The sequence below is a fragment of the Artibeus jamaicensis genome, unplaced genomic scaffold (assembly GCF_021234435.1).
Source record: "Artibeus jamaicensis isolate MK-2021 breed Jamaican fruit bat unplaced genomic scaffold, CSHL_Jam_final contig_465, whole genome shotgun sequence".
Taxonomy (NCBI): domain Eukaryota; kingdom Metazoa; phylum Chordata; class Mammalia; order Chiroptera; family Phyllostomidae; genus Artibeus; species Artibeus jamaicensis.
In genome coordinates, this window is record NW_026521843.1 from 36,161,371 (window position 1) to 36,187,923 (window position 26,553).

The 26,553-nt window shown below is 35.3% G+C and overlaps 1 protein-coding gene across 2 annotated transcripts in view; it reads right to left on the bottom strand.

The window, feature by feature from the left end:
* Window positions 1-1,868: 1,868 nt before the first annotated feature.
* PPP4R3B (protein phosphatase 4 regulatory subunit 3B) overlaps window positions 1,869-26,553 on the bottom strand; it is a 57,790-nt gene continuing 33,105 nt past the window's right edge. Inside the window, exons 10-16 of one of the 2 annotated variants that reach the window (XM_037125780.2) lie at window positions 25,430-25,471; window positions 23,264-23,422; window positions 17,802-17,971; window positions 15,657-15,796; window positions 15,160-15,344; window positions 13,202-13,404; window positions 1,869-4,057 (exon numbers count right to left, since the gene is read on the bottom strand). In XM_037125780.2, coding sequence (XP_036981675.1) covers window positions 3,962-4,057; window positions 13,202-13,404; window positions 15,160-15,344; window positions 15,657-15,796; window positions 17,802-17,971; window positions 23,264-23,422; window positions 25,430-25,471 — 995 coding nt within the window. In that variant the 3' untranslated portion in view covers window positions 1,869-3,961. The remainder of the gene's footprint in view (window positions 4,058-13,201; window positions 13,405-15,159; window positions 15,345-15,656; window positions 15,797-17,801; window positions 17,972-23,263; window positions 23,423-25,429; window positions 25,472-26,553) is intronic. The other variant, XM_037125781.2, reaches the window with a different exon arrangement.

Sequence of the window (26,553 nt, forward strand, 5' to 3'; positions counted from 1 at the left end):
TCCGTAGTCTGTTTGCTTGAAGATAACCAGAATACAGATGCTCCTTTACTTATGATGAGGGTTGTGTCCCAATATACCCAAGTTGAAAAAATGGTAAGCTGAAAATGCGTTTAATATACCTAAGTTACTGAACATCACAGCTTAGCCGTGCCTGCCTTACATGTGTTCAGAATACTAGCCTACAGTTGGGCAATTATCCTGTTTCATCTCAAGAGTAACTGCCTTCCTCCGATTCTCACCAGAAGCAAGAGACACAGATGGGTGTCTTGTGGACATTATGGGATGTGAAAACATAAAATATCCAGAAACACTGGCAACACGGGTTGTTTATCCCTGTGACCGTGTGGCTGACTGGGAACTGCGGCTTGCTGTGCATCATCACGGAAGTATCATGCTGCATCTCCCTAGCCGGGCAAAGACTGACGTGAGCTTGATCTGGCTGTGACATCTGTGACACCATCGATCACCAGGATTGATTCGACTGATCTGGCTGGCTAGGCAGGTGTCCCCTCCCTCCCTCCCTGATCCACATGTGCCCCTCCCGAAGCCGTGCTCTTGGTTGAAGACGACCTTCCCAATTAGAGGAGAGGATGGTCTTCGGTCAAGGGTATACAAGTAGCAGCGCTCCCCTATTAGAACCTCCAAAGAAGCTCTCAAGGTCTGGCAAAGACCGAAATTTAAAATTTGAAGTCTGGTTTGTACTGAATGCGTGTCACTTCTGCACTATTATAAAGTCAAAAATCATTAAATTGAACCATAATAAACCAGGGATGAGACTTTCTTTCAGAAACTTCCTGTGTTACCCCACAAGCACCCCCTTTTTCTAGTTATGGGCCATTCCTGCGGCTTAATTTATAACTCCATTTTATTTCCTTAAAGCTACATTTATAAACTTTTTAAGAGATACCAAAATTATTTTAGTTCCAAACTTTGAATCTGCGGAGAAAAACTAGTGATTAAAACACAGAAATGTTTCAGGTAACTTTTTATTAAAAATATCTTTATATTGGATACATGTTTACAGATATAATTTTAGGAGAACGTCAGACATACAAATGTGGGCTCTGGCTTGCTTCACTGTGTGGAGGTAAAGATAAAAATCCTAATCTGCCTAAGGGTAGTCATTTAAGAGCAGTTAACATGTAAAATATTAACAGTTACTCTTTAAGGGCTGTTTTAAGTCCCATTCTCCTATCATTGTGGATGAGGATATGTAACAAGAAAAGTGTTATCTTGTAATTCAAAAAACCACTCACATTTGTGCTATAAGAAAAGGTTCCTATGACGATGATGATTTAAACGTTTAAGACTCACGCCAGTTCCTCAGAAAGGAACATTAAAGAAATTCTTCCTAAAATATAAATGTATTGGGTTGGCCAAAAAGTTCATTTGTTTTTCTGTAAAGTGGCTGTAGTAGGGCTTAGCTGTCTCTAAGTTCATTCAAAACATTTGTTAGATTGTTACTGTGACAGCTGTCATCCGTGTGTGTTTAAAAAAAAAACCCCATCAAAATTGGTTAATTTTTGTGCAGCCATTTTAATACTGAAGATGGAAGAAAATATGCAACATATTCAGCATATTACACTTTGTTATTTCAAGAAAGGTAAAAACATAACTGAAATAGACACACAACAAAGATTTGTGCAGAGTATGGAGAAGATGCTGTGACTGATCGAACGTGTCAGAAGTGGTTTGTGAAGTTTCATGCTGGAGGTTTCTCGTTGGACGATGCCCCACAGTTGGGTAGATCAGTTGAAGTTGAGAGGATAATTGGGAACAATCAATGTTATACCACACAGGAAATAGCTGACACACTCAGAATATCTGAATCAAGTTACTGGTGAAAATGAAAAATACGTTATTTTATGGGAAAAAAACCGAATTTTTTTGCCAACCCAATAATACTTACTAATGGAATTTAAATTACTTAATCAGGAGGAGTCGAGTAAATAGGGAAATACTGTAGACCTGGGCTTTTTTGGATTACAAGAGGAAATTCAGTAAGAGCTAAGACGAGTGAAGGGGCTTGATAAAACTTTTTGAAAGACAATGTATTCATATAGTAATGTCACTGATCTGGGTTTAAATGATCTTAAGTCACTTGCCTTTTGAGGAGGAAGGTGTGTTTCATTTTATGTCCCTGTAATGAAAGAGGTGGTAACAAGCCCAGTGTTGTGATGCTTTGGTGCTGGAACTTTATTTGCCCAAGGCACACCTTCTATAAGTAGTATCAGTGATATTTAAAGTGCAGTTGACCCTCATTTGTTTAGAATTGTTTCATGCAGATTGATGTATGACCTAGTGGTTTATAATAAATATGGATAATTTATTGGCTTTTAAAAGATAATTGTAAAATGGACATATCTCAAATGGAGTTAACTTATATTTACAACAAACCAAACAAAAGCAACAATCATAGAATTACAGGGTCACATTTTAATTCCTGAATTTTACAGTTCAGCATTAATATCACCACATGTATACAAATGGTGTAAAACAAGTACAGTGGTCTTTTTGATACAAAATAAACATCTGTTTTATGGAAAAACTATACTTCATATCTACAGACAGCCCATCTTTTCCAAACAATAGCCAAAATTAAAATTAACTACAAAATCTCCAAAACAGGGAAAATTGCTTTAGTTTAAGCTATTTCAAGAAAAATGGACCCATAACACATTACAGGGGTGATCTAAAGATTGTAGCTGGAATTACGGTTTTTAATTTTTCCCCCAAAGCATTAAATTATAGTTTGGGGGACGTTTTTCTCAGCATTATCTTAGATCACAGATGAACAAACTAACATTAAAATATTTACACTTAACTTGCTTGTTCTAAAAATAAAACCTCTTAACTGTTTGCCTCAAGTTATTTTAAATTCATTTACGTACATGGAATGTGCTTTTACTCTTAAAAAAAAAAAAGCAGCTTTCATATTACACCCTTGCTTGTTTATGGAAAAAGTCCGTGTGCTGCATACTTACTTTGACAATAAAGTAACTTCTTGGATCAAAATGGCCTCTAGATATTAAATTCCATTTAATTCAGCACTATTCTTTGTATGCTAGTCTTTTTAAGTTACACTTTAAAAACTTCCTGCAGCTCTGGAGAGAGAGACAATTTACTAACAAAACAGAAAGTAACTTCGAAGTACCTTCCACAAAAGATTGTACTGGTAGGCAGTTGAACATTCTGTTCAATCTCCCATTTCTAGAGAAAATCATTTTGGAATACTACTGAACTGATTCTTGGCATCTGTTATCTCTAAAAGTGCTGATTTTAAAGTTACATGAACAAAACTGTCCATTTTGAATCCAGCTTGTTTTCATCAAAATACATACAAAAATTCCTGGTGTAGAAAACTCAACCTGTGCTGTATTATGGGGTGTACTTCCCTCCGACCACATAGGAAGGCTGAATTTCTGTCCTATCTTCAAAGTGGTCTCAACAGCTTAACTTCATTTTTATGATTATTGAATTTATTTTCCACAAAAATTTCTTTTAAAAAGAGGCATTTGATTAAAAGAACAACATGGCCAGCACCATTATACATGTTATTGGGTTTCTGTCTGAAGTTTTATAATTGTTTCTAGATCGATACCCCCTGGAGCAACCCTGCATTAATATTATTTATCAACCTTGTCCCTCCCTCAAAACCATCCCCAGACCTGAGAGTTTCCTTGCTGAGAAGCATTCTCCCAGGTTCTGGTTACTGAACTTTTTTTTTTTTTTTTTTTTTACAGCCTTTAAGGCAAACCCCTTAATTACTAGCAAGCAATCAAGTTCCTGGGAAGCCTGACTTTTTAATAGAAGTCTCCTAGCTGATATACCGAGTGTCTTTTGCTACTCCATGTTATATTTATAAGTTCAAGTGAGAAAGCTTTCTGAATCAGAGTTGCAGCTCATTGAACCGTTGCAGCATTTTAGTAAGACCACATGTTGAGGGTCCCTGGTAAATATTTTATGAGCCAAGGCGAGGTCTTTTCCTAGGAGATGTTTCTTCTTCTTCATCTTCCTCTTCGTCATCTGGATAATCCACTAAACCAACCAAACTTCCCTATTGAATAAAAAAAAATGTAACTTAAATAGATATATCTGAATTTGATAAAGGAACTGCCTGAAATTATTCACGGTTAATAAGTACAATATAACTGATGGCTCTCTTAGTTACCTTCAACTTTTCTATTTATTTTGGATTTTTAATGGTGCCTCACAACTCAATTTATTCACCAAAATTTCACTGTGGAAAAATAACTACATCCAAACAGCAGGGCTGACAAAGAATCATGCATTTGGAGCTGAAGGACCCTGGAGATGAAATAGTTCACTTCTCTAATTTCCAATGAAAGAGAACAGCCAGTCAGGGACGAGGGTACTCTTAGTCTCTGTTCCTTATGCATGCATTTCATAACTAAACACACTTCACTGTTTTCAAATGGCTGATGATAGTAAACATATGGTTCCTAAAACTAATAAATAAACATTATTGGGCTACTTCTCTCTAACCAAAAGGAAAGTAAGAATGGGATAATTCAGGTGTTTGGCCTTTTATGAGTAATGAACCCCTCTGAAGATCCTATTGAAAGGCCTGGACGCTCCGCGCAGAAGTTTGTATGTCCTGAGGTTTGCATGCATTTCGAACCAATCCCATGAAACTTACGTCCTACAAGTTAAAGGGGCCACTGAAAACGCTACATTTATTTCAAAACTTTCAGACCTCTAGGGGTTAAACAAATACAACCGAAATAACTCATTTCAAACCGAAGTAGCTTCATTCCTAAAGAACCTAGGTAGCCGGCATTAACATTTTACCAGAATATAACAAAAACATTGCAATATCAATCAACAAAGGTCTTGGAGAAGCTAGAAACAGTTATCTAAAAGTCTGTGAACTTAAATAAAACATATATACTTATGTTAGCATCCTTCTGCTTCAGCTTAACACACAGTCTTGTATTTGATAAGAGGCAGTATTGCTAAATTGTTAAGAATACCTTGACTGTAGCCTGACTGCTTGACTTCAAATTCCAATGCTGCCACTTGTTAGGTACACGACCTTGGGCAAGTGATTGAATCTTTCTATGTCTCAGGTTCTTTAACTGTAAAGTTAGTATAATAGTAGTACTGAGACCTTATTGAACTACTTTTTAAAAATACTTCATTTATTTATTTTTAGAGAGAGGAGAAGGGAGGGAGAAAAAAAATGAGACAACAATGTGAGAGAAATAACAGTCGGCTCTCACATGTGCCCTGACTGAAGACAGACCCCACAACCCAAGCAGGTGCCCTGACCAGGAATTGAACCAGCAGCCTTTTGCTTTGTGAGATGATGCCCAACCAACTGAGCCACACTGGTCAGGGCTCACTGAAGTATTTTGAAAGCAAAGGATGTAAAGCCCTTGACGCAATACTTGGTATGTAGTTAGTGTTCAATAATTGCTATTAGATGCTATATGCATCTAATTATTACTATGATTATTATTTGTTTATTTGGTTTCTAAGTCAAGCGACTTCAATGAGAGAAGGTAGAAGATACAGTTACAGTAGAAAAAGGCAGCACTCTGATATTCACAAAAATGACAGCAAGTTATCAAGAAAGTTTTAATTATGCTTAGGATTACATATCATAACTTACAAACTTTTCAGTTCCAAATGGTTAACATTTAAAATGCTTTTTTGCTTAAGATTAATATTCTGTCTAAAACATCCAGCTACAAAATTTAATTTTCAATTGTACTTCTATTATCAACATATATACACACACCATAAAGAAATTAATATACATTAAAAAAACCTCATTTACCATTAAAAGAATAAAAATTCCAAATGTGAAATACTGGAAGTAGAAAGCCTGTAACCAGAAGATGCACCCTGTGAAGTTTGATAAATTCCAGATTTTTCAATATACAGCTATTAATGTACTGTTTTTGAACAAATACTGCAATTATGCTTACCCTTGTACAATTAATTGAGTTCATTTAAAAATATAGTATAGAAAACTTCTGATGTTAGTATACAAAGCTCTCATTTCATTCTTTTAAACTCTAGTATTCCATGGTATGAATATACTGTCACACAGTTAAATTCCTTGTTGGACATTTACACTGCTTTCCCAGGGTATGATCTTCTCTTTAAACAATTGTGTTTCTGACAATAGCTTTTCTTATCTATTAATAAAAATGACTGAGGACCACCTTTGTATGTGGAATATCATATGGATGTTAAATTGTTAAGGATTTTTACATCTGTATTCATAAGTAAAATTCATCTACATTTTTTCTTTCTTAGTGCTAACTTCTAAAAAGTATTTCATTTGTATGATTAGAGAAGAGGTCAAGCTAAGTCGTTGGAACACAGATAAATGCATTAACTTCCACTCTGTCCCGAAACCTCACTAAAATCAAAGTAAATAAGTTAAAAATAAAAAATGTAACCAATAAAATATCACCTCACATACACACACAAGAAATTTTAAAAGTATATTTTAACAGAGAGAAAATGGGAGATGAAAGATGTTAAGGCATTTTTGGAAAAGAGAAATCACAGGAGAATGTCAAAAACAAACCCAAGAAAAAAGTAGGAGGTAAAGGCACCAAAATGCCGGGAAAGGCAGGGAAGACAGTAGAGTCACACCAGTAAAACAGACAACTGAATCCTCAGTTCTACAACCCACTGTCCCACCTGTATCCTCATGTCTGCCAGGAGATTCCCGCTCCTCCACCAGCACCTATTGTAAAGAAAATAAACCAGAAAGGCCCTGCATTTCAGGCACAGTAAAGGGCAAGGGTAAAGTGCCTGGTTGAAAACGGGGGAATAGCCTCGGCCGGGTGGCTCAGTTGGTTCGAGTGATGTCTGGTATACCAAAAAGGTTGAGGGTTTGATACCTGGTGGGTGTATACTGGAGGCAATCATTTCCTCCCACCCTCAACCCCTCCTTCTCTGTAAAAATCAATAAACATCCTCAGGGGGAGATTTTTTTTAAAAAGAAGAAATCTACATTCTGTACACTGAGCAGAGACTCTCCCCACCCCCACTCTAAGCTCTGTGGCCTATCTGCGATCTCAAAACACCGACCGGAAGTTTACACTTGCCAGGCGTAGTGGACTAGTCAAGCCTGTAAAAGCTCAGTGGCGCCACAAGAAAAAACTAATCAAAACTACATATAACACTCCCTGAAAAGCAAGGCACTCACTACAGTTCTTTATATGAAGTCCATGTCAACAGCTCTTCTCACTGTTTTTTAAACCGCCCCATTTAAGAAACTGAGACATAACTCACATACTGTGAAATTCACCCTGGTAAAGTATACCACTCAGTGGTTTTTCGTATATTCACAAAGGTGTGCAATCATCGCTACTACTTCCAGAATGTTTTCATCAACCCTATACCTTCCACTCCCCAACCAAAAACCATACCTGTTAACAGTCACTCCCCATTCCTCCCTCCTCTCAGTTCCTGGCAACCACTAATCTGTTTCTGCCGATTTGCTTTTTCTGGACAGCTCGTATAAATGGAACACAGAAGGTGGCCCTTGTGTGTGGCTTATTTCGCCTTGAGGTTCATCTATGTAGTATGAATATTTTGAGGTTCATTATGTAGTATGTATCAGTACTTCATTCTTCTTTTGGCTAAATATATCCATTGTTGTGCATATATCACGTGTTTTGTTTATTCATTTATCAAATGATAGACATCCGAATTTTGTTTCCACTTTTTGGCTACTATGAATAATGCTATCTTGAATAAATGCTATTAATATTGAGTGTGGGCCTATGTTTTTGTTCTCATAGGAGTACACTACACTTAGGAGTGAAATTTAACCTTTTTGTGAACTGCCAGACTACATCAAAGCCGCTACACCCTTTCACATCCCTATCAACAACACAGTAAGGACCTGTGAGTTTTCCACAGCCTCTCCAACACTTATTTTTGGCTGTGCTTTTTATTATAGCCATCCTAGTAGGTGTGAAGTAGATCTCACTGTGTTTTCTTTTTCTAAGATTTTATTCATTTTTTAGAGAGGCAGGGAAGGAGAAAGGGAGAGGAACATCCATGTGTGAGAGAAACATTGACTGGTTGCCTCTCATTTGTTGCCCTTCAAACGCCCCCCAACAAGAGACCTGGCCGGCAAACCTAGGTATGTGCCATAACTGGGAATCAAACTGGAAACCTTTCAATTCACACACAGGTGTTCAATCCACTGAGCCACACTAGCCAGGGCTCATTGTGGTTTTAATCTGTGTTTTCCTAATGAATAATGATACTATTATTTTATGTGTTTCTATGGTCCATTTGTGTATCTTCTTTGGAGAAAAGTCTATTCAAATAGTCATTAAAATAACTGGTTGTCACCCTGGCTGGTACCTCAGCTGGTTACAGTGTCATCAATTGGTTGTGGTGCAATCCCTGGTCAACAACCAATGAATGCATAAATAAGTGGAACAGCAAAACCAATGTTTCTCCCCCTCTCTTAAAAAAAACAAAAAAAACAAAACTGGTTGTCATGCTGAGGTTTTAGAGTTCTTTATATATTTTGGTACCCATCCCTTATGAGATATATAATTTGCAAATATTTTCTCCCAGTCTGTGGGCTGCCTTTTCACTCTATGTTTTGAAGCACAAAATTAAAAAATTTTCCCCTGACCAGAGTGGCTCAGTTGGTTGGGCGTTGTCCTACAAAGTGAAAAGTGGCTAGTTTTATTCCCAGTCAAGGACACATGCCTGGGATACAGCTTTGGCCCCCCAGTAGGGGCATGTTAGAGGGGCAACCAACTGATGTTTCTTTCCCTCTCTTTTTCCCTCCCTTCCCTTCTCTCCAAAAGTAAATAAAATTTAAAAAAATTCTGCTTTGGTGTTATATCTCAGAAAGCATTGCATATTCAAGGTCACTGATATTTATATCTATTTTTTCTAAGAGTTTAATAGCTTAAACTCTTAGATTTATGTTTTTTTTTATTCCCTTTAAGTTCTGTAACATGATGTCCTAATTCATTCTTTTGCATGTGGACATGCAGTTGTCCTTACACCATTTTTTTTTAAAAAAAAATTATTTATTTATTTTTACAGGGGAAAGAGAGGGAGAGAAACATCAGTGTGTGGTTGCCTGTCACCTGCCCCCACTGGGGACCTGGCCCGAAACCCAGGCATGTGCCCTGACTGGGAATTGAACCAGTGACCCTTTGGTTTGTGGCTCGCGCACAATCCATTGAGCTCCAACAGCCAGGGCTAACACCATATTTTGAAAAGACTATTCTTTTCTTCTTTATATTATCCTGGCACTCTAGTTGATAATCTGCCTTACTTTTTAATCTGAAAGAAAAATCTAAGCACCACTAAACACTTGAGGAAAATTTCTAATACAGAAGAGGGGATCAGAACAAATGATAACAGTAACAGAAACATATGAACAATTTTTTTTGAGCCAAACAAACCAATAAAAAAAAACTAAGGGAACTATTAATATAATTAATCACAGTAACAGATATGACATAGAATTCAAGAATTATCCTGTACTCAATAAAGAATAGAAAGAACTTCCTGAATAGAAAGAGCTTCCTAAAAATTTTGAAATCATCAGCTTTTTGCTGAAAACTGATTTTTAGGAATACATTAGAGCTTTAGGATGCCTTGCAAAAGAAAATAGACAGGAAAATGGTTCACACCTGATCTATTAACTCTGAGAACCAATCAAGTCAACTGCTGCAAAGCAACACTGACTGATGGTGAAACTGGCTGAGGGGTCATGGTGATAACAAACCTGCCACCACATACAACTGTGGTCACAATTTGTGGAAGAAGGTTGACGGCCAATTTAATTAGTGCTTTACTTCTGTGAACTCCTATCTTGCTCAGCTGCAAATTTCTGTGATAGTCTAGAGTGATGAAACAATTTGTTTTCTAAGAACAATCACTGTTTTTCTCCCTGTCCCTCAAAAGGTATAGATACTTGCTTGTTCATAAGTAAAAAAAATCTGGAAGAATAATGAATTAAAAACTCAAAGAAAAAATGCAGAAAAATAGAAGAAGATTTAAACATGAGTACTAGGAGAGATAAATTATGAAAATTATAATAAGATCAAGCCATAGAACAGTGGTCCCCAAGCTTTTTTGGCATCAGGGGCCAGTTTCATGGAGGACAATTTTTCCATGGCTTGGGCTGGGGGTGGGGAAGATAGGAGGGGAGCTCAGGCAGTGATGCTGGCAACAACCATGGATGGGGAGGAGGGAGTAGGGAACCCCTGCCACAGAAGACCCAACAGCCAAACAGTAAGTTATAGTGAAAGGAACATAAAATGCCTGAAACTGAAGGACAGGACTATTCAGCTGAGAATGGCTGGAGCATATCATCATAAAATTTAAAGTGCATGGACAAAACCTGAAATGCTTCCAAGAAGAAAATAAAATCACAAAGGATCAGAAATAAGGTATCTTTGGATTTTTTTGCAGCAATAACCTCAAATAGTTTAAAGAAAATTACTTCTAATACGGTTCTACATTCAGTTAAATTATCAAGTATGAGGGTAGAATAAAGGTATCTTTATACATGCAGCATCTCAACTTTTATCTCTTGTGGGATTCTTTACTCAGGAAGTAGTAGAGGATGTGCTCTACCAACGTGAGAGGGAAATTCAAGAAAGAGAACACAGAGATGAAATCTGGAAACAAACAAGAAAACGAGAGAGACGCAGGAAGTATTAGCATGATGGCAGAGGCAGCAGCAGCGAGTCTAGAGAGCAACCAATCTAGGCTGGAACAGGATGGGAGACTTCAAGAGAGATGTCTCCAAGGGGGAGACTATGTGGGAACTAACCTGAGAGGTGCTAAAAAAATTAGCGAGGCATGTAACTGCGGCAACAAAACAAAAAAAGTGGCAACCATTTATTGTAGAAAAGAAAAAAACGAGTATAGAAAAGAAGTAGAAAAAATTGTGATATAGAATATTTATATTGCATTATAGCTATAAAATTATCAAGTTGTGTTTTAACTAAATTTTGTGATACAGGGAGGAACAGGGTGAGGATGTGGCAAGGAGTATTCATGTGCACTAAATTCTTATCTACCATCATATGAACTTAATAAATTATGTCTAAACTTGGTAAAACAATATGGCCTATTAACATATTACATAGAAATAAAAGATGCAGCTAGAAGAGTTCAAAGCTATCTCTGTGGATAGGAAAAGGAGACCGATTTTTTCAGTATTTTCAATACTATTTGACTTTTGAAAGTAAGTGCTGATATTAGTTTAAGAAAAGCTAGAATATATTAAGAAGGTGCCCAATAATGTTCTAAGCTCTTTTCATTTATTAAATAATCTGATCTTCACAATAAGCCTATAAAGTAGGTATTATTTTATCCCTGTTTAAACTGAGAAATTAAGGCCCAAAGAGATTAAATAACTTAAAGTCAAACATCTAGTAAAAGGAAAGCCGAAATTTGAACCTACACAATATTAACTCTATAGCAAATACTCTTAATATAGTGTCACAATACTAAATTGTCCTCTTATAAAGTAAAAATTAAAAAATTTCTAGTTAAAAAGCATAAAATGAGTTTCAAAACCAGCAGAATCCCAATGAAAATGCCACTTCTGCGTATTTTAGTCAAGAGCATACCATACTCTAATATTGAATAAGGATTCTACATTTCTTTCTTTTCCCCAAAAGATTTTATTTTTAGAAAGAGAGGAAGGGAGGGGAAAAGAAGGAGAGAAACATCAATGTGTGGGTGCCTCTTGTGCACCCACTACTGGGGACCTGGCCTGCAACCCAGGCCTGTGCCATGACTGGGAATTGAACTGGCAAACCTTTGGTTCACAGGCTGGTGCTCAGTCCACTAAGCCATACCATCTGGAATCTCCATTCGGAGTAAGGATCTACATTTCTGTAAAACAATAAACTGAGACTTGTATTTTGTGTTCAAAAGAAGAAGCATCACTTCAGTTAGGTCTTCTACCATGGCATTTGCCACCTCGTCTTTTTACCCTATACTCACAGTTCAACTATGTTTATGTCTTTTTATTGTAAGCTACCCTATTTTGGGGAAAAGAATGGTTACATATAATAAAAATGTAAATGAAAGAAAGTTTCATAGGATATAATCCCAGCAGTGCAATTGCTGGGTCAAAAGGCAGGTCGATTTTTATTTTTCTGGGAAAATTCCATACTGTTTTCCATAATGGTTGTACCAGTCTGCAATCCCACCAACAGGCTGGGATGGGAGAAATAGACAAAAAACTGTACTTGAAAAATAAATAAAATTAATTAATTAAAAAAAAAAGTTAGTTTCAAATAAAATTTAAACTTGTAGCCCTGGGTGGTGTAGCTCAGTGCATTGAGCGTGGGCCTGTGAACCAAAGGGTCACTGGTTCAATTCCCAGTTGGGGCACATGCCTGGGTTGTGGGCCAGGTCCCCGGTGGAGGGGTGCATGAGAGGCAACCACACATTGATGTTTCTCTCCTTCTCCCCCTTCCTTCCTCTCTCTAGAAATAAAGCTTTTAAAAAAAGTTTAAATTTGTTTATAAAAAAACTAACCAATGGGAAATACATCTGCTATGCTAATGACAACAAGGGTAATATCTTCAACTAAGAATTCATCAGATATATACTGTCTCTGCTACCTGACTGGCAAAGGTTAAAAATAATAACAATGCTGGCAAAGCTGTAGTGAGCCAAGCACACTCATACAATGCTTATGGTGACATAAACCAGCACAGACTTTCTAGAGAGGGATTTGACACTGTGTATGAAAACTTTCTATTCATTTATCCAAAAAGTAATTAAAAATGCAACAACACTGGTAACACTATCAGTAAAATATCAGAATTAACTTAGGTGCTTCAAAATATTAAGGGGGTAGGGGGAAAGGATATGCAGGGAAGAGAAACTCTTAAAATATTATGATACGGCTAAATAAAATGAAATTCTAGAATCATTAACAATGTTTTAATAACATAAATATTCTTATAATAAATAAATAAATAAAAGCAGGGTACAAATCTGTTTATAGAAAGACCTCAGTTACATGTCGGATAAAGAAACCCACACACCTAAAGGAAAATCAATCAAATGTTAGCAGTCATTCTCTGAAGACGTGGGCAACATTTTTCTTCTTTGGAAGTATTTTTATTCAGTAAACATAAAATAATTTTAGAGATAGAAAAAAGCCAAGTTTATTTATGTGTCAAGCAGTTTCACATACCTTGGTAGCTGTTACTGATGTAGCCAGGTTTGTAGTTTTGGAAGAGGATCCATTAGAAGTTGCTGGTGGTGTCTGAGCCACAACAGATTTATTGTTTGTACTGTTTGCTCCATTAGCAGCACTGGTGGAGTGGGAGAAGGTAAATTTAAAACCACCAGAAGATGTCCTTTTGGGAAGATTTTCCTTGTCTTCACTTTCTTTTGCTAAACCAAAAAGTAAAATTTTAAATTTATTATCAGTAAATATTGTTAAGTCAACGTATCTGAAAAGAACAGTAATTAAAAAACTTTTATAAAACACTGTCTTTGCTTTATAAGAGCTAAAACAGTGGAGAGGCATGATTAAGTCTTTGTTACCTGGAATCTCAAGATTAGAAAGGACCTTCAGAAGCATATAACAAATCAGCCCCCCTATGCTAGAATTCTACACTGCTGTATTTAGGACACTTCCAAGGACTCACCAGTTGCCTAACTCCTTGTTTCCCTAGAGCCTCCACTCACTGACTCTATACTTTTATGCTCCTCTTAAACCCCTAATAATCTTTACCATAAGTTAGTATTTCAAATACCTGAAGACAACGATATCATTGCATCTATCAGTCTTTTATTTCCTGAATATTCCTTGTTCCTGTGTGGGTTTCTTTTGGGACAGGAGTCTACTATCCTTTAACATCTGGTTGCTACTGTTTTCTTGAGGGGTATAGGATTTTTAACTGGGTATACTAATTCAAGTTTGGCCTCAGTGACTCTTTTGCCAGACTGCACAGTGCCTGTAATGAGTAAAGGTAGAACAATCTGGCTACTAAAAGGTGCCTATTGCTTAGGAACTATTTGCTCCTGCAGCTAAAATAAATGGAACTTATTGCATTAATGAGTGGAAAATAAGTAAGGCTGAGAACACTTTCAGAGAAAATGTAGTAACTCAATGAAGCACTAACTAGTAAAAAAATACCTTTGGATACTTTATTCAAAAATAACAAACTTATATAAAGTCTAGGAAATGTTTTTTCCCTTCAAGATATACACTTTTATTAAACATTTAGATGATATATGCAGGTCAGTACTACAATGATGGTAATTTTTCAGGCAACAGAATTAAAGTTAGTTCTTTGGAAAGATGGGTAATTTTACTTTTATTTCTCTTGATACTGTATCTTTATGGGACTTTTGGGTGGGAGGAGGTAGAAGAGGGTCCAGGGTGATAAATGGTGACAAAAGGAGACTTGACTTAGGGTAGAGAACACACAATACAATATACAGATGATGTATTATACAATTGTACACCTGAAACCCACTTAATTTTATTTACTAAGACACCCCAATAAATTCAATTAAAAAAATCTTCTATGATGATTTTAACATTTCAAAGAGCATAGTTATTTCTTTTTCTTTTTTTTAGAGAGGAAGTGAAGGAGAGAAGGACAGAAGGAGAGAAATATCAATGTTTGGTTGCCTCTTGTGAGTCCCCTGCTGGGAACTGGACTGCAACCCAGGCATGTGCTCTGACTGGGATTTGAACTGCGATCGTGTGGTTCGCAGGCTGAGCTACACCAGTTGGGGCCAAAGAGCATAGTTATTTCTTTGAGCTTAATTTCTTCATCAGTAATAGGCAGAGTACTCTGAAAAGTTTCTATGGATCTGTACGGTGTCTATTATTATTGGAGAGTTCAGAATAGAAAAAAAGCTAAGACTGTTCATAGAAAGCAAAGTATAAGGAAACAATGACATTTCTAAATAGCAAATACAGACTCTCATGAAACAGAAAGCTTTAAGAACACTGTAAACATGATAAGAAATCCTAAACAAATTTAGAAAAAGTACATAATTTAAAAATTATGATTCAGCACAAAATTATTCTTTCATGTTTTATAAACAATGACCAGAACTTTACAAGCAAATGAATAATTTGTATAATAATTATAAGAGGACGCACTGCTCAAAAATTCAAAATTTTAATACCTTTCTTAGTCTCCATAAATTTTTCATAACTATCTGGAAAATCATCTTCTGGCTTAGATTTTTCCAGTGGTGCCACAACTGCTTTTCCTTCCTCCTCTTCATCTTCATTAAACCACAATTCTTCATCTTCTTCCAAGGCTTTGGCATCTCTGCGAAATCTGTTACTACGCAATATAGATGGTACACTGTAAGAAACATACCATAAATTTTGAGTAATGATTTAAAATTCATGATAAGGTTGAATTTGAGGATACTAATGTATAACCAAGAGGAGCTGAAATAATTAAACTGGGTAATATTTATAAGCTAAAAAATTATCTTCATTACAATATAGGGCAGTAATTTTTCATATAAAAATTTTGGGGTAGGGAGATATCCTACCCTCCTACATAGAACCCTGTCCTATCTAATTGTGGGAAGAAAATTCCTGGATAAATTTCACAGGTAAGATCCAACATAAATTTATAGGCTATAAATGTAATATACTTAAACAATACCTGTTCAGTTTCTGATTTTGTCTGTCTTTTTCTTGCTCATATTTAGTCTTCAATCCTTTGAATGTCTGAACATATTCAATCGACTCAAGTGCTTTATAAAAGTTTTCAACTATATGTGCAGTAAGAGACTTGATATCTTCCTGTATAAGCACAAAATTTAGATTTCAAATATAATACAAGGCTTGTTAGGAGAAAAACTTAAAAAAATTGTGTTTTATAATTCCAAAACTGATCAAAAAAGGTTTTTCAAAATCACCTTCTAAAAATAAATGTCCTAGTTTCTTTACACATGAGCCAGGACTCCACAGAAAACTTGGAAAAAAGGAGAAGCAATTCACTGGATGGAGCCCTTTTGGAGGATTATAAAGAACATTTCAAAAGTAAATGAATTTAGTTTAGGTCTTCTGTTCATTTTTTACACTTACATAGCACTTTACAATTTCAAAAGCACCTGCACATACAATTTCATTTGATCCTCATAACAATTCTATGAAATAGGTTTTATTATACCCATTTTACAGAAAAAGAAAATTGACGCTCTGAGAGAAGCTGGATAGACTGGTAAAGAGCACAAAGCTAATTAGAAAGCAGATTTTGACAGTATATTTTCAATAAACATTAGGTATTACTTAATGACTTCTCATTTAATATCACATCCTATCTATCAAAACAAGATACACCTTACCTAAAACATAAACAGATTCCTCAGACTATATTGCATTTACAGATCAGATAAAACTATTAATTTGAACATTACTTGTTTATTCCCATAGTTTTCTAATTGTATAATCTTTGTGAAATAAACTGGTAGTAATAACTTCTAGCTTCTAAGCGAAGCATTCTAAGTGATCACTGCAATACATGGATACAAAGCAGGCTCATTATTGAATATTATTAAAGTTGTGATTCAGGACTTTAATACTAGTCCTGAAATATACAGGCTACTTCTTGAAGATCCACCATAACCGGATTGCATTAAAGGATTTTAAGTCTTTAAATGAGTTTCCCTGGATATCTCAGTGAAAATAAATGCAAAGAAGGAAAATTAGGAATCTAGGAAAAAGAGACTATGCTGTACACTCAACAAAAAGGTAAATTTTGGGATTCAATGTACATTTATCAACCATTTGTATTTTCTGAAAAAGCAGATTCAATCACAGGAATAGGGAAGGGTTTCAGAACCTTACAATTTATTTTATTGATATCTCATAAAAATTTTTAAAGGAAAAAAAATGTAAAATTTAATCTCTGGTTCATTAGAACAGTGCACTGTGAATCTGGGTTCAGATTGGTTGGGGAACTTGAGCTTGTTAACTATACTTCCTCTTTTCTAAGGCTAAAGACAGTACTTCAATCTTCTTCATCCTTTTGAGTATCATATTCTTGGCAAATGAGCAATATTAGAAAAACAATCCAGTCACTCAAAAAATCTCCATGTGTAAATAGCATGTCATCAGCAGAAATCTGATTTGTAAGAAACAAAACTAGAGTGAATTTCTAGCTTTGACTTTATTTTTTCAAGTTTTTTCTAACCATGTGGCTGGCCACTGTCCCTGGTGGAATGATTTTAGTGTTGAGAAAGGGCAAATTTATTCTTATCGGTTTCACAGTTATCTGTCTTACCTTTGTTATTCATATAGAACTTTCTCCAGGTCTTTTTATGACAAATCTTCTGTTGCCCAAAACTGAGCTGTAACATAACTTCAAACTCTGACTGTGCTCCTAACCAAATGGATGCTCTTGAATAGTTCACTTAATCATTTTGGGTATCTCAAGTCCCTCACCTGTAAAATAGGCAGTTGGAGTAGTCCATCTAACTCCCTGATCTCTTCAACTAAAAATTCCATGATAAATCCTATTTTTATGCATCTCATATCAATGTCTAACAAAGGAATTATTTTTCAACCTATTAATTTTCATCACTAGCCCTATAATTATCAAAGAGGTCACATGAATGACATGCCTGTCTGTAATGTTCACATATGACAAATTTGATCCTAAAATACTTGGCCAATAAAGTGAACTAAGAAGACTGTAGATATAGATGAGTTAAAAAGACTATGCTAAATTTCACAACTTAAAACATTAACTTTACTAAACATGTAATTATTTTACTTTACTAAGAATCCTTTAATATAAACTTACCACTCTTATGAATTCAAATAACTCAATAACAGCTGAATTTAATAGATTGTACCGAGTTCCATTATCCAGAAGGGCATTTATAACTGGCTCAAAAAGATTTCCCTTGGTGATGTAACGATTATAAAATTCATCTTTAAGGCCAATTATCCGCCTCATAAAACGAAGAGCACCTAATTAAAAATAATACAAGGAATACGTCAATGATCTTACTAATGTTAATCATTATACAGGTATTTTTTTACATAAAACAATGTATATGTTCTTCTAGAATAAAAAGCAAAACTGTGTACTACACATAACTGGGCTTTGGGAAAAATACAGTTAGGGAAAGACCACTCAAAACCTGTTGGAGTACAACTTGAGTAGCCAGAGCTAACAAAAAACTCCAATATTTGGCAACTGGGAGATAAACTACCCAGGCAGGTAGTTCCACAGCAAAGAGATTTTTAAAATAACACAAAAACCTGAAAACACAAACGATGGCAGTACTCAGAGCAGTGTGGTGGATGAGGAGACAGAGCAGTGAAGGCAGCTCAGAACCAGCAGGAGGCTGTCTGTACAGTGAGCACCGGAGTGGTGCAAACTGCCAGGAGAGCCTATCTCTGCAGGGGAGGGAGCAGTGGAGGGAGATACTGCTTTATGTTCTGAACACACAGCCAACGGGGCCCTACTGCCAGTTAACAGAGAGCTGTTTTCACTATTTCTGCTCTCTTTGCTTTGGGAAAATCATTTGTGACCAAACGTTACTTCCACATCATAATAACTTCATTCTCTTGTTTACCAATTGCTTATAAACTGTTCTGCCTTAGGTAAAACAATCACGTACTGTGGCTGATCAGACTGTACTTGTAAAAGAACAATGGAGTAACAAATAGTATAATTTGGCTTTTCACATTTTAGAATACTGAAAAAACGTTTCCTTGTAACTAGTTTTTTTTCTCCTAAGTTAAACAAATTTAGCAGTGTTACTGCTAAAATTACTAATGATTACACTATTAATCCATTATTTTTATGTTTGTTGATTCTTTAACTTATAACCTTTCCCATAGTAGTTTATTCTATTGATACACTACCCAATCTTGCAAAATACAAAGTTTCAAATTTTATAAGTCATTTCTCATTTCAACCCTCTTGTGATGGATGAAAGTCATTAAAAGAAGATGTGACTGTTGAAAGAGGTTATAAATATTATCTGAGAATAAAACAGAAACAGGCCACAGACTGTAAAAATGTATGATAACTGTAGCACTGAACAAGTGTGGAAAGAAGTTAGTTAAACATCACCTCTTTTTGTGGTGAGGTAAGAAATAGTTTACTTAAGATAAAAAAGACGGATGTACTGGCAAAGAGGGAGCAAATGGGCATGCTCATCCACTGCTGGTGAATGACTGACACAAACAAGGGCAGAGGTAAAACAGCACTGCATATAACAAGGGAACTCCTAAAGCACTATAGGCGTTTAAATACTGGAGATGTACTCAATTATGATATATCCATATAAATGGAACTACTCTGCAGTCATCAAAAAGGACTAAAGAAAAGCAGACAGAAAAAACTATTATGAGAATCCTTCCTAAATTAATATATAAATTTAATGTAAATGCAATCAGAATGAACTGGATAAAACTACTTACTAAATTTTTTGTGATAGAAAAAATGTCCAGGAGCCAAGAAAATGACAAACAAGAAAAGTGAAGTGGCATTCTACATTAAACTTTATAGCAGAGAGACTATAATGACATAAGAAAATAGATTTCTTTTATTTCACTTAGTGAATTAGAAGAATGGATAGCCCAGAAACAAGACAGAAGTATATATGGTAACTTACTATATAATAAAGAGAAACTTTAAATCAGTAAATAAAAGTTTATTTAGTAAAAATGTTTGCACAACTGGCCATCTACCTAGAAGAGAACAAAGCTATTTGCAAAAAATTTTCAGATGTATTACATACACAAATATAAAAAGTGAAATATACATTATTATAAGAAAATTTAGAATAGTTGTATAATCTTAGGACACAGGAGACTTTCCTAAGCAAGACGATTCCTAAAGAATCCATGAACCATAAAAAGAAAAGAGACACACAAGAATTTTCAAAAGTCATGTAAAAAATAAAGGTAAAGACAAATGACACTGAGATGTTTCCCCCCCAAACAGGATAAACTGATAGTATCTCTAATACGAAGAGAGCTCTAAGAAAAAGATAATAAGCAATTCATAATAGATAAAACACAAAAGCACTAAAATATAAAAAACTGTCAAGGAAAGTGTAAATTAAAACAAATGGAATACCACACTTTCCACCATCAACTTGGTAACATTTTAAGAAACCCGTAGCACTGAATGCTAAAAAAGTCAAGTGCTTCAATTCTTTGGGAAAGAAATCCAGAGGCTATATGTTGAATTAAAACTTTAAAAGATATACTTAGAACATATCAATATTTTGCCCTGATAATCCCATTATTTGGAATCTATCCTATGAAAAAAAATCAACTAGTACATAAAAGATTTATATACTAGACTATTTACTACAATGTTGTTTGGAGTGGCAAAGTACCAAAACGATCTTGTAATCCATGTATTAGAGAATGTTTAAAATCAGCTGTGGAAAAGCCATTCTAGGAAATGTTACTCAACTATGTACAGTAAACAAAAATTGGTTCACATCATATCCAATGACCCAGAGTAATATTAAGGGCCTGAGAAGTGTGTTAGTATCCTGTTTTTGCAAAAATAAAACAAAAAAGACCCGTGTGGAAGATGGAGGTATAGGTAGAAACACTTTGCCTTCTCACACAACCAAGTTTAAAAACAACAAAGTTTTAGCAACAAAAACGCAGCCAAACCACAGAAAATTGAACTACATGGAAGTCTGACAACAATGAACACTTCAGCCAAACCGGTAAGAGGGGCAGAGCCAGCAGCAGAGCAGAGTCAGGTAGGAAGGACCCACTGGACCTACCCGGGCACTCAACCCAGGCGCACCGGCAGCCGTGGGTGGACCCCAGGTTGTGGAGTAGTAGGTGGACCCACTGAGGGCTGACTGCGAGCACACATTTGTGCGCAGATAAACCGTAAACTGGTGAAGGAGCAGACAAACCACGCAGACCCCAGCGGCGGAACGCTGCAGAGGGGACTGCCATTGTCCCTCTCTGACCCCACTCCCACTTACAGTGTCACAAACCAGTGACCTGGGTGGCCCTGCCCTGGTGAACACCTAAGGCTCCTCTCCTCATACTTAACAGGCGCAAAAAGATCAAAACATGGCTCAAGAACAACTCAGAGCCCCAGAGCCCATAAATCTAAGCAATGAAGAAATAGCCAAACTTTCAGATGCACAGTTCAAAACACTGCTGATCAGGATGCTCATAGAACTGGTTGATTTTAGTCACAAATTAGAGGAACATATGAAGGCTAAACCAATTGAAACAAAGGCCAAACTTTCAGATGCACAGTTCAAAACACTGCTGATCAGGATGCTCATAGAACTGGTTGATTTTAGTCACAAATTAGAGGAACATATGAAGGCTAAACCAATTGAAACAAAGGGAAATGCATAGGAAACCAATAGTAATGGAAAGGAAACTGAGACTCAAATCAAAGGAGTAGACCAGAAGGAGGAAAAAAAATGACCAAACAGAAAAGGATGAAGAAACAAGAATTCAAAAAAAGGAGGAGAGGCTTAGGAACCTTCAGGACATCTTTGAACGTTTCAACATCCGAATTATAGGGGTACCAGAAGGGGAAGAGGAACAGCCACGAGTGGAAAACTTATTTGAACAAATAATAAAGGAGGACTTCCCCAACCTGGCAAAGGAAATAGACTTCCAGGAAATCCAGGAAGCTCAGAGAGTCCCAAAGAAGTTGGACCCAAGAAGGAACACACCAAGGCACATCATAATTACATTAGCCAAGATTATAATGAAGGAGAGAATCCTAGAAGCAGCAAGAGATAAGGGGACAGTCACCTACAAAGGAGTTCCCATCAGACTGTCAGCAGACTTCTCAAAAGAAACCTTATAGGCAAGAAGGGGCTGGAAAGAAGTATTCCAAGTCATGAAATCCAAAGACCTACATCCAAGACTGCTCTATCCAGCAAAGCTTTCATTCAGAGTGGAAGGGCAGATAAAGTTCTTCTCAGATAAGATCAAATTCAAGGAGTTCATCATCACCAAGCCCTTATTATATGAAATGTTAAAGGGACTTATCTAAGAAAAAGAAGATAAAAATATGAACAGTGAAAGGACAGCAAACTCACAGTTATTAACAACCACACCTAAAACAAAAGAAAACTAAGAGGACAGCTAGATCAGGAGTGAACCATAGAAATGAAGATCTCATGGAGGGTTAGCAACAGAGGAGTGGGAGAAGAAGAAGGGGGGAGAAGGTACAGAAAATAAGTAGCATAGACGGTAGGTAGAAAATAGATAGGGGGAGGGCAAGAATAGTATGGGAAATATAGAATCTAAAGAACTTGAGACGTGGTCATAAACTAAAGGGGAGGAATGGTGGGGAGGGGGTGTGCAGGGTGGAGGGGAATGAAGGGGGGGAATAGAACAACTGTAATGGCATAATCAATAAAATACATTAAAAAAAGACCCGTGTGCATATTTATGTAAATTTCTACAAATATGAATAAAGGAATGAAAAAGAAATAGTGCAGGAAGTTAACAGTGGCTACTTTATTATTTTAAATATTTATTTATTTTTTTAGAGAGAGGGGGAGGGAGGGAGAAACATGAATGCCCCAATGGGGGACCAAACCTGTAACCCAGGCATGTGCCCCAACGAGAAATTGAACTGGTGACCTTTCATTGTGGGAGGATGCCCAACCAACTGAGCCATGCAGGCCAGGGCAACAGTGGCTACTTTAAGGCCTTAAAAGTAAAGGATGTAGTAGGGAGATTAATCTTTTCTCTATATAATAAGTAAAAACTTAAATTTTAACTATAATTTTTATACTCAGAAAACAACAACAAAATGACAGAAGCAAGCATATTTATTTCTATTTGTAGGTGAAATTATGAAGAGAAAAGGAAAATTGATAGTTTGTCAAAAATAAACATTGGTGCAAATATTTTACAAGTTCAATAAACAACCTGAGTTACACAAAAACAAAGCAAGTCCTCTATCTCAAAAATATAAAAAGAGTCACTACTAAATGACAGTCTGAGGAAGCAAATATGTAAGATTAGTGAAATGTTATCGTTGTACAGAATATTATCTCAGTTAAACTAACTGAATCTAATGTGAGCAACTGAGTGTGGATGAGGAAATAGTATGACCTATTCCTCTTATCCTTTAATAAAAGATGAGTATTTCTCATAATCCTCTCTTTAATAACATATATACCACCAAAAAATACATAAATTCACATGGGTAACTTTGGCTTTTAACTCTATTAGAAATATTGTTCCTTAAAACACTTTACTAGACTATTCATTTAAATTTTTACTTACACAAGGCCAGGAAAGTGTGCTTTGAATTCATCAAGACCAAGACTCTTCTTAGCAAGTCCTTGTTCATAATATAGTTTTTTATGTGATATGTGTGATGTTCCACACAAAATGTGAGTAGCTCTAAAATTAAGGCAAGCAGCTGTGCTGTTTGATAATTATCTACAAAGAAATTATCACATGAAAATCAAATAATGCAATACACTTAAATAAAAAAGAATAAAATTTATAGCCTATACATTTTAGAACAAAAGTAAAATTGTATTTCCTTCTCATTTTTAGATCAACTAAAGAAGTTACAGATTTTTACTTTTTCATTACGCAGACTCTCCAGAAGCAATGTCAGTTTCCTACTAAACAGGTATTTTTCTACGGCTGTTGCATACAATATTTAATAATGTTAAGAGGAAAATAAAACCCTCAATAAAAATCTACAAACATGACAGTAAAACCATAAATGCACTGGGATTTTCTTGATAATGTTTCTTTAATACATGTTCTAATTATTAATATTAATAAACCTATAATAGGACCCACAGTACAGAGGAAGTACCTCAAACTTTTCGCCTCAAGTGGCGCAATGCAAATTTCCCAAGAAAAATTAGAGATTTCTTCAAAGACATCTTTAAGTAAGGAATATTCTTGGCTATTTAAATACCAAGTGAAAAATGTTACACTGAGATGTTAATCAAACCATAATGTACATGCGCAAGAGGCCTACAGAAATAAACATGATTTCTTTTCAAGAGGCTTTGGTTTATATATTCATGGAATGATTTCAAACTATTTCCTGGGCATCAAGGTCAATATAATGCAAGGGCATATATAGGTAATTACCCACATGTATTAAAAATGTTTTAGACAAGGAAATATTAAACTGTGAACAAATTATGGAATCACGGTGTTACAGTATAGAAAAAAGTAATCAATATCACCTAATACAATTATTTTAGTTTGTAAGAAGATTACATACATAAATATTTTGTGGAATTATGTTGCTATTAGGAATAAATATAACATTCTTTTAAGTAACAGAATGACAGTTAAATATACAAAATACAATCCTGGCATTTCAAAGATATTTTCTACTTTAAATCAAGTAAAGGGTTTTACTTACTTCAAACCAGTTTGTCTAATAGCAAACACCACCTAGTCCCTCACAATTAAGAAGAAATTCTTTTAATTTCTCAATTCCCAAATTTTATTTACAAAATATTTTGTAACAATGATCTACAGTGTTAAATTAAATATCTTGTTTTCACTTTCCCAAAATAGGACTCATCTATCATCTGAACTGTCTCTATATAGGATGCTAGGTCTATATATAAGACTATATAGGCATGTTTTCCATGCTACTAGGCCATACCTGGTATGTATGTTACAAGTAAAAGCAACAGAGTTTCCTTCCACTCAGATTCCTTCCACTCATAAACAAAACTTAAACATATGGCTGTTATGAAGACTACTAATTAACTGGTCTTAGTTTTACTGGGTTGGTGAAAAAGTTCATCTGGTTTTTACTATGATGGCTCTAGTAGTGCTTAGTTGTCTTTAACCTCATTCAAAACAATTCTGCTCCACTGTATTGTGACAGAGATTTGTGCAGTGTATGGAGAAGGTGTTGTGACTGATCAATGTGTCAAAAGCAGTTTGTGAAGTTTTGTGTTGGACGATGCTCTACTGTCAGGTAGACCAGTTGAAATTGACAGTGATCAAATCAGGACACTGATTGAGAACAATCAACATTACACCGTGTGAGAGATAGCAACATACTGAAAATACCCAAATCAATAAAGTTATTGGTGAAAGTGAAAAATATGTGTTATTTTATGGAAAAAAACCCCATAGGAACTTCTTTGGCCAACCCAATGGATTTCAAAACTAAGCACAAACTAAATCTTCAATGTTCAGATGTCTTCTCAAAAAATATCAGAAAAGAAGTTCTACATTTACAGAGGAAAACAAACACAAAATTGCAAATGATTTTCCACTTTTTGTATTAAAGAAAGTGAGATATTTTCTTTGAAATAAAAAAAAAGTAAATGTATTTCTGGATTTTGTTTATGTTGAAAATATGCCTTTCTTAGCCTTGTATGAATGTACTATATACTCTGAGTAGGAATGGGTTTATTATTTGTATTAGTTCATAAAATAAAAATTTATACTTACCAGGACAAATCGTGCTGTTTTTGTTAGGTCCAACTATATTATCTAATAAAAAAATCAAAATCAGTTACTTCAGTAATATCACTTCGTATTTCCCTGGCACTGTAATATATCAAGTATGTCTTTGATCATAATCTCATTTTACCCACATAATAACCATTAAGATACATCCATGAAGACAGTTGCTTTAGTCAAATATACCTCTGTCTACAATCTTTTACAAAACTGGGTGCTGATGAAAAGTTATTAAAAGACACTATCATAAATATTCTGATAAAAATGATATACTGTCTTTCACCTTCTCTCAGTCATCCTCCAACAAATTGGGTATGTCTCTCTATATAGGTATTTCCTAAATTCCATAGTAATACAAATATTAACAATAGATGATTTATGCTTTGAATTTTTTAAAAAACAAAGTAAGGTGAACATTTTAAGTAAGTTCCAACTTCTCAGCACACACCTTAGAGCACATTTGCATAGGGAAATACAAAGATGTGTATTGGAGCATTGTTTGTAATAGCAAAAAGCTGGAAACAACTTAAATGTACATTAGAAGTAGAATGGCTTATAGCATATGCACATAAAAGAATACTATATGAGAGTTAAAAATTAATAAGAACTCTAGACATCAATACAGATAGAGCTCAAGAAAAGGAGTGGGTGAAAGAAAAACTGCAGAATAACATGTACAATAGAAGTCAATGCATATCAAGGTTGAAAGCATGAAAAGTATACATGTCATAATAATATAAACAAACATACAGGTGACTGACTCCAAATTCAGCATTCCTTGAGAGGTGGAGGCAGGTGGGGTAGAATGAGAATGGAAGAGCCAAGAGGAAGTGTGTGGATATAAGTTAAACTATTATCTAAATATTTCTGTATCTTTAGTTTAAAATGAATGTTAAAATGCATTTAGTTTAATTTCCGTAAGTGGAACCATTCCACAATAAAACATTTTGTGATGTTTTACCCATTCACAGTTTTACAGTTTTGGTAACTAGTCAGATGATCAAGATTCAATTATTTTAACTGCTACATAGTATTCCATTATATGCATATACCACACTCTAAGTTTCCTACCACGATCAATGCAACAACATTCTTGTACCTGTTGGGCATAT